The 12,531-nt window shown below is 53.3% G+C and overlaps 2 protein-coding genes across 2 annotated transcripts; both read left to right on the top strand.

The window, feature by feature from the left end:
- Window positions 1-3,975: 3,975 nt before the first annotated feature.
- On the top strand, window positions 3,976-5,793 carry IUM83_14949 (uncharacterized protein; the record flags this gene model as incomplete). Its single annotated transcript, XM_067939729.1, has 2 exons — window positions 3,976-4,588; window positions 5,264-5,793. The coding sequence occupies 2 exons, from the start codon at window positions 3,976-3,978 to the stop codon at window positions 5,791-5,793; spliced, it is 1,143 nt and encodes a 380-aa protein (XP_067791339.1).
- A 308-nt stretch (window positions 5,794-6,101) lies between these two features.
- IUM83_14948 (Vesicle transport protein) lies at window positions 6,102-12,027 on the top strand (the record flags this gene model as incomplete). The annotated part of the gene is made up of 2 exons (XM_067939728.1): window positions 6,102-6,739; window positions 12,018-12,027. The coding sequence occupies 2 exons, from the start codon at window positions 6,102-6,104 to the stop codon at window positions 12,025-12,027; spliced, it is 648 nt and encodes a 215-aa protein (XP_067791338.1).
- Between the last annotated feature and the right edge of the window lie 504 nt (window positions 12,028-12,531).

The raw sequence follows: 12,531 nt of genomic DNA, 5'->3' as shown, positions 1-12,531 counted from the left end.
TGTAGATAGCGCTAGAGGCTACGACGTTCGGAGAACTACCGTCCTTCCTGTTGAGAGGGCGGCGTGGGGCAAGGTTTCGTGGGATTGCCACTGCAGATGGCACCCGCACATTGATAAGCGTGTGTCCTGACGAGGGACGAGTGTGCAAAGTTTCATTTTCCTCTCGAGCTGCACCGTTGTCGTCATCATATTCATCTACTGCTGGTGCCACGTGGGGTCGAACGCCGTCGTAGATGATACGAAGCCGCTCCTGCTCCACATCATATAACAACTCCGTGTAATCCTTCTTCATTTTATCGCGGTACGGTCGATCACCCAGACACGCCGTGTCGCCGCAGCACCGGAAAAGTTCGTCCATGGATTCCAGACAAGCATTGGATGCTTGGTTGAGTTTCGAGAAGAGACCGTCACGCTCCTTTTCTTCGCGCAGTCGATGCGTGGAGATCGAGCGGAAATGACGTCGGGGATCGCTTGCAAGCATCTCGAAGTCCCACAACGATTTCATGACGCGCTCTCGCCAAGACACGGCTGCTTGAACTCGCTCCCAGAGCTGCACCGCCGTCGGGAACTTATCGTATTGGTCTGCCTGAGTGTACCTCAGCACCAGGTCCAGCTTGCTTTTCGGTGGCATGAGTAGATCATTGAGCACAGAATCCAATCGCCGCTGTAGATCTGCACGCAATGGAAGCGGTGCATGACTGTGGTTCAGATTCAGCTCGGAAGTGGGCGTCTCGGAGTGGTGAACGGATTGAGGTCGACCAGACTGGCGTCGGCTAGTATTGAGCGAGGCTAGCATTCCGCCACCAGCTGAGGTATCTGCAAAGTGTTTTTGGATGAGGACTTGCTGAGCTGCGTCTTTGTCCAGCAATTTGCTGTGGCGTGCCATGGTTGCTGTCGATTGCATCGTCAACATAATATTGAGAGCAGATTTGCGAGCCTCTGTAGCTCGAGAATCCTCTATCTGGTTCTTGGAGGGGGATCCTACTGGGGAGGCTTCTGCTTCAGCATCAGCTTCTTCATCAGCAGCTTCGTTTGTCTCTGGAACAGCGCTACATTCCTGACCAGAAAGTCGAATAGCGTCGTCACCTCCGGTTGGGTTTTCTGCGTTGATGCTTTCGCGTCGGGGGCTTTGTAGAGGTGACGTAGCCAAGGATTTCAATGGTGATTGCAACGGTGAAGGCGCTATAAGGCTGTCTCTAGACGGCGAAGAAGCCGCAGAGCGACTGGTCCTTGGTAGTGAGAAAGAAGAACTTCGACGTCGGCCCTGGTACGGTGACCCGGCTCCTGCAGCGCTGCCTCCACGGGGTGATCCAAGCCCGTCTTCAGACGGGATTCGATTGTTATCTCCCTCCACCACCCACCACGACGCTTCGGAGACCGCGGGTGCAGTGCTCAGGTTGTTTGGACTGGCGATGCTTTTCTTCTTCTCAGGGCTGACTTGGACCATTTGGTCTGATGGTGCGCTGGAAGCGAGTCGGGCTCGCATAACGGATCGTCGAGCGTTCAACGAACGGTAGAACTCCCGCAGTTGATCTGCAACCTCAGTAGATGACTCCAAAGCTGCGGGCATTTGCTCTTCTCCTGAAGCCTTGCATTCTTCTTCTTCTTCATGGGCTTCGTCTGGTGAGCTACTGGTAAGGGAAGAATCGGAATCGACAGATTCCAATGGGTGCAGTCCCTCCTCGATATTTTTCTCGGGGTTCTCTGCTGACCTCAACGCTGGGTCAAAGCTCGGATAATACTCGTGGCGGGACCATGGCGTTTGATGTGGAGACCGCGCGGACGTAATATGTAAAAACTCATGATCGTCGTTGTGATCGGCACATTCCGACGACAACTCCTCCATAGCTCGCTGCAGTGCCTCAAGCGCTGCAGCGCGTTGTTCAGCCTCGACACCAGCTCGATAATCCCGAAGTTTTTCGTCACGGACTTCGTGCCATCTTGCAATATTGACCTCCGTTGCAGTCGTCGGTGTAGCTGTGGACGGACGTCGTGCAGACAGAGATTTGCGAAAACTTCGTGCAAGCCGCCTAGCAACCACCGCAGGAGATGAATATGGCCGTCGCGGTTGTAAGAGGTTTGCGACGGCTGCAAGTGCTGGCGGTAATGTCTTGGTACCGTTGAAAAATCTATGCAAGAGGGCCTCAAAAGTCAATTTCGGTAGTATCAAGGCCTTAGCACCTTCAGGTGACTGAGCTGCTAGCGTACGTGGCCAACGCTCTGTGCTTCGAACCATGCCAAGTTCCCCCAGACACGCCGGAGCTGAGATAACAACACCACCACTAGGTCGCGGACTGTTGGGTCCTGCAGGTGATTCTGGGGCTGACACCGAGATCACGGATCCGTCCATTACCACGATGAGTGAGTCAATTTCCGTGTTTCGAACACATAGAGTGTCGCCGGGAGCAAGTATTTCCCATCTTGCAGCCCTGCCCACTTCAAGAAGTTGCTCAATACTGAGACTTTGAAGCAATGGTGCCATCAACAGAGTCGCTATGAATGCACGCAAGTGTCGAGCGGTCTCTTCCCTGGATAATGGGGGCTCACTCCACAAGGGGTAATTTTCGCGGCTTCGATGGTACAAGAACGCTGTCACGCGTTCTTGAATTTGAGCTATGGTCTCATCCGAAAGTTTTACCGGGGCGACTGGCGCTACCTGGAGCAATCGCATACTTGAAGATTTACTACCTTGCCAATTCTTCGAAAGAAGTCGTTCGAGTGCCTGGAGCTTGAAGGCATGCACTGACTTGACCTTGTCTGAATCTGGTGTTTGCTGGTTCTGACTTCCACGACCTGGTGCGTCAGCAGGTGCACTTGCTGCTCGAGGAGATAACATGGCATCAACATCGCTGGACCGGCTTGTGACCCCAGCGCTCTTCACCTGCCTACGAAGTGATGGATGCTTGTATGGCACTTTTTTGATGACACAAGAGCCTGGCCTGCTAACGCCATGAACGTTGGCTGCAGGCACACACGGACCGCTGTCTGCCTGGTGGATGCACTCCATGACTGCGCTGATCGTTACGTGGCGTCGCAGCTCCAGTTTATAAAGTGACGCGAGCCGTACGACCTGCGCGTCTTGAGGGAGAACGCCGTTGGCCTCACTACGCCGAACGAACGCTCTCACCAAGTAATAAATTTCTTCACCTAGGGCCATGGCAGCCCGGCGTAGTCTACGATAAGCCCTGCGAGAATCCACAAAAGCTTGGGCAACACTGGTACTGGCAACACTATCGGCGATCGGCTCTGATGCTGCCATCAACAGTATTTGCCGGAACTGGTGCGGCTGGCCGCGCATTTGCTGCATCAGTCGAGCGACGTGCTCCTCGAGTTGCTGGTGCCATGGTGCTTTCGGATCGGGTGCTTCGGTTGGTGTCTTCTCGTTGACACCTCTGTTTTGCAGAATCCTCGCAACTTTCTCTCGGATGCTGGCCGGCATCTCGGCGGGCAGCAAGGCATGGTCGCATTTGCGCTGATCCCGGACAGTCGTGACCATCCACGATCCAGCCCCATTCAGCGCGCGCTGCAGCGCCAAACTAGCCTTCTTTCCCACATACTCCTCTCGGTCCGCCTCCGAAATATCAAACACAGCAGTCGGTGGCTCCATCGAGAGAACTGAAGAGTATTTGATATGCTGCTGGAGGAAGAAAATGACCCTGCACACCAATATAGCACTAGTGACGTCTTTCATTCGTGCACGAAGGTGCCCATTTTTAACTCTGGACACGAACGCCAATACGCACGGGATGACACAAGTGCAGTGGTAACCGCGGCTAAACTCAGAGTGATGGTCAGGATGTTGTCTTTATGTGTGTCACTTCAATGCCTCAGAATATTACACACAGAAACTGGTGAACACTTCTGAGGAATGCATCGCTCCCACGTCAGACTCGACTGACCACTTAGCATTTGGGCTCTTCGATGGCACGTGCGTCCCCGCTGCACGCCCGGACCGCGGGCCTTGACAAGCGCCGCATGTCCAGAACAACGCCGCCCAATTCTCCTCGAAATGGGCCTCGCGTAGGGCTATTGGCGCTTTTCTCGGTCATTGGGCTCTACGCGCTGGGCTTCGTGGCCTGGGGACTGAGCAGCTCGTTCCGTGTCACGGTGTCGTCCTCGGACTCAGACAATGGTGCAGACGTGCGCCTGAGTCCGCTGCTGGTGCGGCAACTGAGGCGGCAGCAGAGAGCGGCGAATGGCAATCAGGTGGTCAACATTGCAGCGGACACGCGCTGGATGGAGCAGCTTCTGGACGCCGGCAGCAGACCGCCGGACTTGCGCTGCGTGGGCTGGAGACAGACGGACAGTTGCGACCTCCAGGCGACAGAAGTGCCCACGAGGAACAGAGGCTGTGACCAGTTCGTGCGCGGCGGCGTGGGCGGCTACTGCCTCATGGAGGACGAGGCGACGGGCCAGCGGTTCCAGGTGATGCATACGGCGTGTGATACGCTGCACCCGAGTGTGATGCTGAGCTGTCGGCACGCCGGAGACTTCGTGGACTTCCAGTGGGAAGTGGCAAAATTGGCGGCCACGATCGAACGGGAGAAGGAGGCAAAGGGTGGCGAGCACAGTGCGGCTGACTCGACTGGTACTGGTGCGGCTCGGAAAGAGGGGGTTGTGATGGTGATTTACCCCAAGATGCTCGTGAGTGCGTATGCGTCGATTCGTGCGTTGAGAGCCGTGAATTGCACTTTGCCGGTGGAATTGTGGTACATTGCGTCTGAAATGGATAGTGGTGATGGAGTCTCGCTGCTGGATGACGTTCCTAAGAAGCTGCAAGAAGAGTATGGCCCGTTGACGCTGCACCCTATCACGGATCCGAGGGTAGCTGGATTTAACTCGAAGGTGTACGCAATTACGCACACTGAGCTGGAACACGTGCTGTTTCTGGACGCAGACAACGTCCCAGTGAGGGATCCGAGCTATTTGTTCACGACAGCAGAGTTTGTGCAGACCGGTGCTGTTTTCTGGCCGGACTTCTGGCACCCCGTCCACACGATTTTCAACATCAATGATGATTCCTTGTTGTGGGAGCTGCTTGGTATGGAGTACGTTGATATGTTCGAGCAGGAGAGCGGGCAGTTAGTGATCGACAAGACGCGGAGTTCAGCAGCCATGCGAATGCTGTCGCTCTTCGCCTTCCACGATCCCAATCTCTTCTCACGGTACAAATTGGCTCACGGTGACAAGGACCTCTTTCGTCTTGCGTGGCTGAAAACCAAGACCCCGTTCCACATGGTGGCTAACCCGCCTGGTATCGCAGGCACTGTGCGTGAAACCAAGTTCTGCGGCATGTCGATGGTCCAGTTCGACCCCGACGGAGAGGTTCTCTTTCTGCATCGCAACGCCAAGAAGTTGACTGGTGGCCTCGGCGCTAATCGCAAACCCGACGAGCAGATCTGGACGCACTTGCAGCGCTTCCGGTATCGTGCGGCGTCTCCCCACGCTCTGGAGGTGGAGGCGGCGTTCGAGGCCACCAAGCCCACGTTACCACCGAACGAGAAGATTGATAGCGCGCGTGTACCAGTGGGCAACCTGAATATGCCGTACAAGGTGCTGCAACAGAAGTACTCGGTCCAGATCTTCAACGGAGCGCCCGAGTTCGAGGAGACCCAGTGGTGCTACGGCCAGTCGCAGCTCACGGCGCCAAGGTACAAGACCATTGCGTGGGAAGACACCGCCTTCCACCTGGTAGAGCGATATCTGCTGCAGTATGCAAGCGAAGCCGTGGCTCTGCTTCCGCAGTCGGCAGTGGAGCACATCGTGCAAAGTGACCGTGAGGAGGCAAGTTGAAGTGGCTGTGTACGTGCTTTTAGCGTAAAATGTAGTTATTTATTCAAAAAATGTCGCGTCCTCGTCTCAGTCACATAACCTGTATAAACCAATGGCGGGTGTACTCAATTCCTATGCTTTACACATTACCTGTATTGCAAAACCCTCTGAAATTCAGATACCCCTCTATATCGCATCCCATTTCGGTGTGCTTCACGTATCTGAATTCCCCTACACCCTCTTATCCCGTATGACACTTTAGCCATTTGGCCTTAGTGATGCCTCCAGCACCGCGCACCTTGGGAGGCCCGCACCACCCCGCGCCGCCGATGCTGCGCATGGCGCCGCAGTCTCCAGCCATGCGTCGCTCCCCCAACTCATCGCCGCGTTCTACGCTGCACTCTACGTGCGTCAAACCGGCCGTCATGTACACGCTCATCGCGCTCTACGCGGGTGGTCTGCTCTTCTGGTGGCTCTTCCAGCGTGGAGACGCTAACCGCTTGCAGGTTTCGCGTTGGCGTCGTGCCGTTCTACCCAACGCCAATGGAGAGTTCTACGCGGAGACCGCTACTACAGCTGGTGCAACGGCGGACACGTTACTGGAGACTTTCGCGAGGGGCATTGGCGCGTCGACCCCCGAGCTGCTGGAGCTGCACAGGCGCCACCACATCCCGGACTACAAGTGCGTAGGCTGGAGGCAGACGGGGGACTGTTCCCCCGATGGCCCCAGAGAGTCCGGGAAGGATATGAACTGTGGAGGCATCGTCAAGGCTGGGGCGTCGGGGTATTGCCTACTGAGAGATGAAGCCTCGGGGCAGGAGATCCAGGCCATGAGACTCAGCTGCACGTCGCTGAGGAACAGAACCACGTTCAAGTGCAGTCAGGCGGTGGACTTCGTGCGGGTGGCGCCGCAGGTTGACGCTATTATCGCGGTTAAGAGGAGGGAGTTGCAGGAGAAAGGGGAGGGGTTAGTTCAGTTGAGAGGAAACGAGACAAATGGGACGCGTGTGACAGCGCAGCCGAAGAGGGGAGTGTTGATGGTGGTATATCCCAAGCTGCTGCACAGTGTTCACGCTACCATCAGGTTGGTGAGGAGTTATGGGTGCAAGCTGCCGGTGGAGTTGTGGTTCTTGGAGAGTGAAATGGGAGCGGCGCCGCTGGATTATTCGCGCGTGCTGCAGTCGCTGGTGAAGGACTATGGCCCCGTGACCTTGAGGGGCATCACCGATAACTTGGTGATTGGTTTTACGTCGAAAGTGTACGCGTTGGCTCATTCGGGACTGGACCAGTTGCTGTTCCTGGATGCGGACAACGCGCCGGTGAGGGACCCGACGTACTTGTTCGATACCCCGGAGTTTTTGAAGACGGGAACTGTATTTTGGCCGGATTTTTGGACTCCGGCGAACACCATTTTCAATATTAAGGAGAAATCGCTTCTTTGGGAGTTGGTGGGCACTCCGTTCGTGGACATGTTCGAGCAGGAGAGCGGCCAACTGCTCATCGATCGAAGACATACTGGTGTGGCGCTGCAAGTGGCCCAATTGTTGGCGATGCGTGAACCTCGTCACTTGGAGCGCCTACGTCTTTCTTATGGTGATAAGGACCTCTTTCGTCTGGCATGGCTGAAGACGAATACCTCGTTTCACATGATCGTCACACCACCCGCTGCGGCGGGCATGGTCAGGGAGAAGCAGTACTGCGGAATGACTATGGTGCAGCACGACACGCAGGGTAAGGTCATTTTTCTTCACCGGAATGGAAAGAAGCTTTCCGGAATGGAGGATTTCGAGAGGGATCATACATGGGGACAGCTGCAGACGTTTATCTTCCCTGAAGCTTTGGCATCGGTGGATGCCGATCCGGACAAACGATACGCGTTTGTGAAAAAATATTTTAAGGTGGACATTTTCCAAGGGGGAAGTCAATTCGTGAAAACACGCATGTGCTACGGCGACCGATACCTAAACTCAAGCCACTTCCAGCTCACGCCTTGGAAAGATCTCCCTTGGCACAATATTGAGGACACACTGCTGGACTACGCACGCGATGCAAGCCAGCTTTAGCATATTTTGATTTTACTACTTATTACGAAGTACTGTTCAAGCGAAAGTGTACACATGTAACCTACCGTCCTGAATAAAGGCGTCACTTACGATACCTTACGATGGCGCTGGACTTGAATGCGTAGAATACTCGTCCGTTGTTCCTCTTGGACTGGATTTTATGCCAGCTCGTGGATCACAGCACAGGGAAATGCGACTGGAGCAGCATGAAAACCAAAATTCCTGGCGAGCAGTGCTCGAAGAGATTGGGTACACGTACAGTGCGCGTCAAAACTATAGGACCACCCCTGTGCTCCCTCATAACTCAATCAATGTTTATCATTTTGAGGTGGGGGTTCGACAGTAGGTGTGAAAGACGCTGAGAAAGACCTGCTATGCGCTAACACTCGCGTTTTTGCACTTTAACGGGTGGCTCGTATACAAGAAACTGGTTGTGCAAGGTCGACACAAATTAGGACCACCCCCATCCCAATACAAAATCCAATATTAACCGAAACCCCGTACAAGGCGATATGACTAGAGATTTGTAGTGGGCATGCTTTCGGCAGCTAGTTAGACGCGTTAGCTCGTGCAGAACACGACGGTTACTCGCTATCCTACAAGCAACCTATTAAGTGCACTCGAACGCGAACGGGGGTGTCGGACTGAGGCGTAGATTTTAAAGTACGAGTAGCTGTCGACTGAGGCTCCCATTCACTGATCGTTCTATAGCAAATCATAGGGATACTGCATACTTACCATTGAGATCTACGTTGGCGATCGCTTCACGCTCAATATCGCTTATGAGGCTATGTCGTGCTCTACTGCTACAGCTAACACTATTTACAATGCTAGGATACTGTCACAGCGAGCTCCCAGAGAGCTAGTGTCAACGTGCGAGCACCCGAAAGCATGCCCACTACAAATCTCTAGTCATATCGCCTTGTACGGGGTTTCGATTAATATTGGATTTTGTATTGGGATGGGGGTGGTCCTAATTTGTGTCGACCTTGCACAACCAGTTTCTTGTACACGAGCCACCCGTTAAAGTGCAAAAACGCGAGTGTTAGCGCATAGCTGGTCTTTCTCAGCGTCTTTCACAACTACTGTCGAACCCCCACCTCAAAATGATAAAGATCGAATGAGTTGTGAGGGTGCGCAGGGGTGGTCCTATAGTTTTGACGCGCACTGTATTGTGTCCAGTACATGTCCAAGATGACGCGGTAGCTATGATTATGGATCACTCGGAGGTACAAGTCGGATTCAACTTTCGCGACCGTAATCTACAGGAACCACGTATATGAATGCCATACAAGCGTGCCGCTTTAGAAGGTGAATGTTCGAGGATGCTGACATGAAGGAGCTGTGCCATATAAAGCGCTTATTTCCTTGATAGCGAAATTGCGCGGTACGGAATGTCCATGGATTTCACGCCAGTATCACCAGCATCGTTCATTACGTACGCAAGTGTAGGAAAACAAAACTTGGGCAGAAGTGTGGCGATGTCCTTGCGTTGGCGTTTGACTCAAAGCAGATCCTTCTTGCCATCCTTACACCATCGGCCAAATTTCAGCTACTTCCGATATTTGCATTCATATTAAATGGTCCCCGTATTCTGTTGAATATAACTTCGAATCTTATCTTCTGCACAGTGCTCTCGCTGTGTGCAAGTTGCTACAGCTTCAAAACGACAGCAAGCAGAATTTCCAATGATTCGCCACATCGACGTTGGCGCTCACGGAACTGATGAAAAAGTTATATTCAAGCTTCAGTTCCGTAGAGCTGATGTCGATGCAGCTTACTAGGTGGGAGAGAATCTAACGACAATGAAACAGCACCGCTGGAAAGGCTTAACCAGGCACAGGTGTGTCGTGCGCGGGGTCATCGTGGATTTTCCCCTGAAACAGCCACAACTTGTTGTTGGCAACTCAGCGGCGACGACGGGCTGGCAAAGCTAGCCCGATGCCAGCCTAGCGTCGAGTGAGCTATATCTGTCGTTGCCTGGCTCACTGTGGTGCCGCCTGTTCAGTTGCTCCGGACAGAAAAAAATGATCACGTCTCTTTGACCTTGTCCGTTATTCATCCACGTCTTGTCGTGGCCCAGTGCCATACGGAAGTGAGCCGGGGGTTCCTAGCGTTGGACTCTAATGTAGTCCATACCCTATGGGTTAAGTACTGCCTCGGTATCAGTCATTTTCAGAATCTCGTCACAACACCAAGGAACTCCAGATTCTCGGAGTCAAAATGAAAGGCACACCTGACACAGTCGGCAAGGCTCGAAGCTGGAAGCACTTTATGCTTGGTGTACTTCTGCTCAGCAACCTTCTCTATGTCGGCATGATCATCGTGCGATCGCCCGACACGCTAAGAGCAAGGTTCCGGGTCGTTGACGTCCATCAAGACAGCGCGGTGGACAATGACACGGACAGCGCTAGAGCCGAGCAAGCTAACACTACACCTCCGCCCGCGGATTTGCCGTCAAACATGTTGAAATCGCGGCGGCTAAAATGCATCGGATGGAGAGCTACGAAGACTTGCAGCCCCGACGGAGATCGGATGCCCCAAAAAGATCACGACTGCACCACCAAAATTCCTTACGGATCATCGGGCTACTGCGAGGTTGAGGACGAGGATACCCAAGAAAGGTTCCGGGTCATGAAGCGGTCGTGCGCCAAAGCCAAACCAGGGGCCGTCTTCCAGTGTGCTGACGCTCCTGGATTTGCGAACTTCCGAGCCGAAGCAAGAGATGCCGTTGAGAAGGCACTCTCACCAGAGTTTCAGCTGCCCAACGTGAACAGCAGCCAGCGCTCTCCACGGAGAGGAATTTCCATGGTGGTGTATCCCAAGCTGGTAGCCAGCGCCTATGCTACCATTCGCACACTTCGAGACATCTTGGGCTGTCGCCTACCGATTGAAATTTGGTTTCGGCCCGACGAAATGAACAAGGCACCTGAAGGGCTCGAGCCGCTGAAGAATCTGAGCCGGGATGATACGGGGGGCAGGTTGACTTTCCACGAAATTAATGAGTCCAAGGCTGTTCGATTCAACACCAAGATACACGCGATCTACCACAGCACGTTCGATGAGGTGCTGTTCCTAGACGCTGATAACGTGCCAGTGCGAGACCCTACATATCTCTTCGAGACACCAGAATTCGTGAAGACTGGTGCGGTATTTTGGCCAGACTTCTGGCACCCTGGCCACACCATTTTCTTCATCAACGGGGACTCTTTGATTTGGCAACTGCTCGACGTGCCGTTCGTGGACATGTTTGAGCAGGAAAGCGGCCAAGTTTTGGTGGACAGAAGGCGGCACGCTGCACCACTAGAGCTGGTGAAATTTTACGGGCTCCATCAGCCCAACTACTTCGATCGTATGAAACTCGCGTGGGGAGACAAGGACCTGTTCCGGTTCGCGTGGCTGAAACTGAATATTCCCTTTCACATGATCCAGACACCTCCATCTGTAGCCGGCACGATGTTTGGAGAGTCCTTTTGCGGGATGACCATGGTACAGCACGGCAGCGACGGCGAAATTCTCTTCTTGCACCGGAATCAAATGAAGCTGACGGGGAAACCCTGGACCGACCTCTCCGACGAGCTGAAGAAAAACGTGGACGAATACCCTGACCCTGAGATGTGGTCAAACTTAATTTCGTTCCGCACCACATCTGCACGTTCGGACTACGTCATTCAGGGGAACACGGATCATCGCTTCTCGAAGCAGCGACGCTGCTTCGGTCGCCAATTTCTCGACAAAAGCTCCCACTTTTACTCTCGGGCCTTTGAAGATCTGAGCTTCGCTGGCATCGAGACACATCTGAGAAGGTTTGCCGTCGAAGCGGTGGCACAGTTTGTCGAGAGCACGTAGAGTCCGTTTAGAATTCCTGGAATATCTTGTTTGTAGTTTGTAAACGTGTTATACCATACTTTTTAAGATTGCTTATACTAGTACATCGCTTGTTACTAAAAATGCAGTCCGCAGTTTGCCATCCAATAGAAAGGGCTACTACACAGCTACAAATCGATGTGTTCATCTAATTGCGACTTCGTCGAGAGCGACCAGACTACGTATACCGTGTTTGCACCTTGGAGACAAAATGTTCCCGTATCTTGCGTATACCACGGCACACGAGTTTTTTTACAACAGACTTTAAACATTATTCAACAAGTCTATGACGTATTGTGTTTTCGTTATGACTAGCTGGAAGTAGACTGATAGCCTCTAGTGCGAATCGCCGCACTTCGTTTTCCAAGTCAGCAAAGCTCATATTGCTAAACGCTTGCGATACAAAGTGTGGATCCTTCGATAGGCTACTCTTGCCAAAACAACTTTGTGCTTTTGGGAAGGCTGGATCAGCCCTGTACGTATCAATCACGTAGTGCTCGACCTCAAACGAGCGGTTGAAAGACAACAAATGCGTCCAGATGACCGGGTCGGGGAGACCATCAGCGGCTGGCGCCTCTCGTTTCTTTAGACCAGCAAGCTTACCCGTAAGTTTGAACTGGTTGCGATGAAGGAATATTACACGTCCGTGAAGGTCATGCTGCGCCATCGTCATACCACAAAAGAGGCCGTCAATCACTTTCCCTGCCACTGCTGGTGGTGTCTGGACCATGTAAAACGGGGCTTTCAGCTTGAGCCATGCGAATCGGAAGAGGTCCTTGTCGCCGTGTGCAACCTTGAGTTTCTCAAAGAAGTTTGGCCGGTGAAACAT

The sequence above is a fragment of the Phytophthora cinnamomi genome, assembly GCF_018691715.1.
Source record: "Phytophthora cinnamomi strain GKB4 chromosome Unknown Contig40, whole genome shotgun sequence".
NCBI classification, from domain to species: domain Eukaryota; phylum Oomycota; class Peronosporomycetes; order Peronosporales; family Peronosporaceae; genus Phytophthora; species Phytophthora cinnamomi.
The sequence above is the reverse complement of the archived record's forward strand: the minus strand, read 5'-3'. Positions and strand labels throughout refer to the sequence as shown.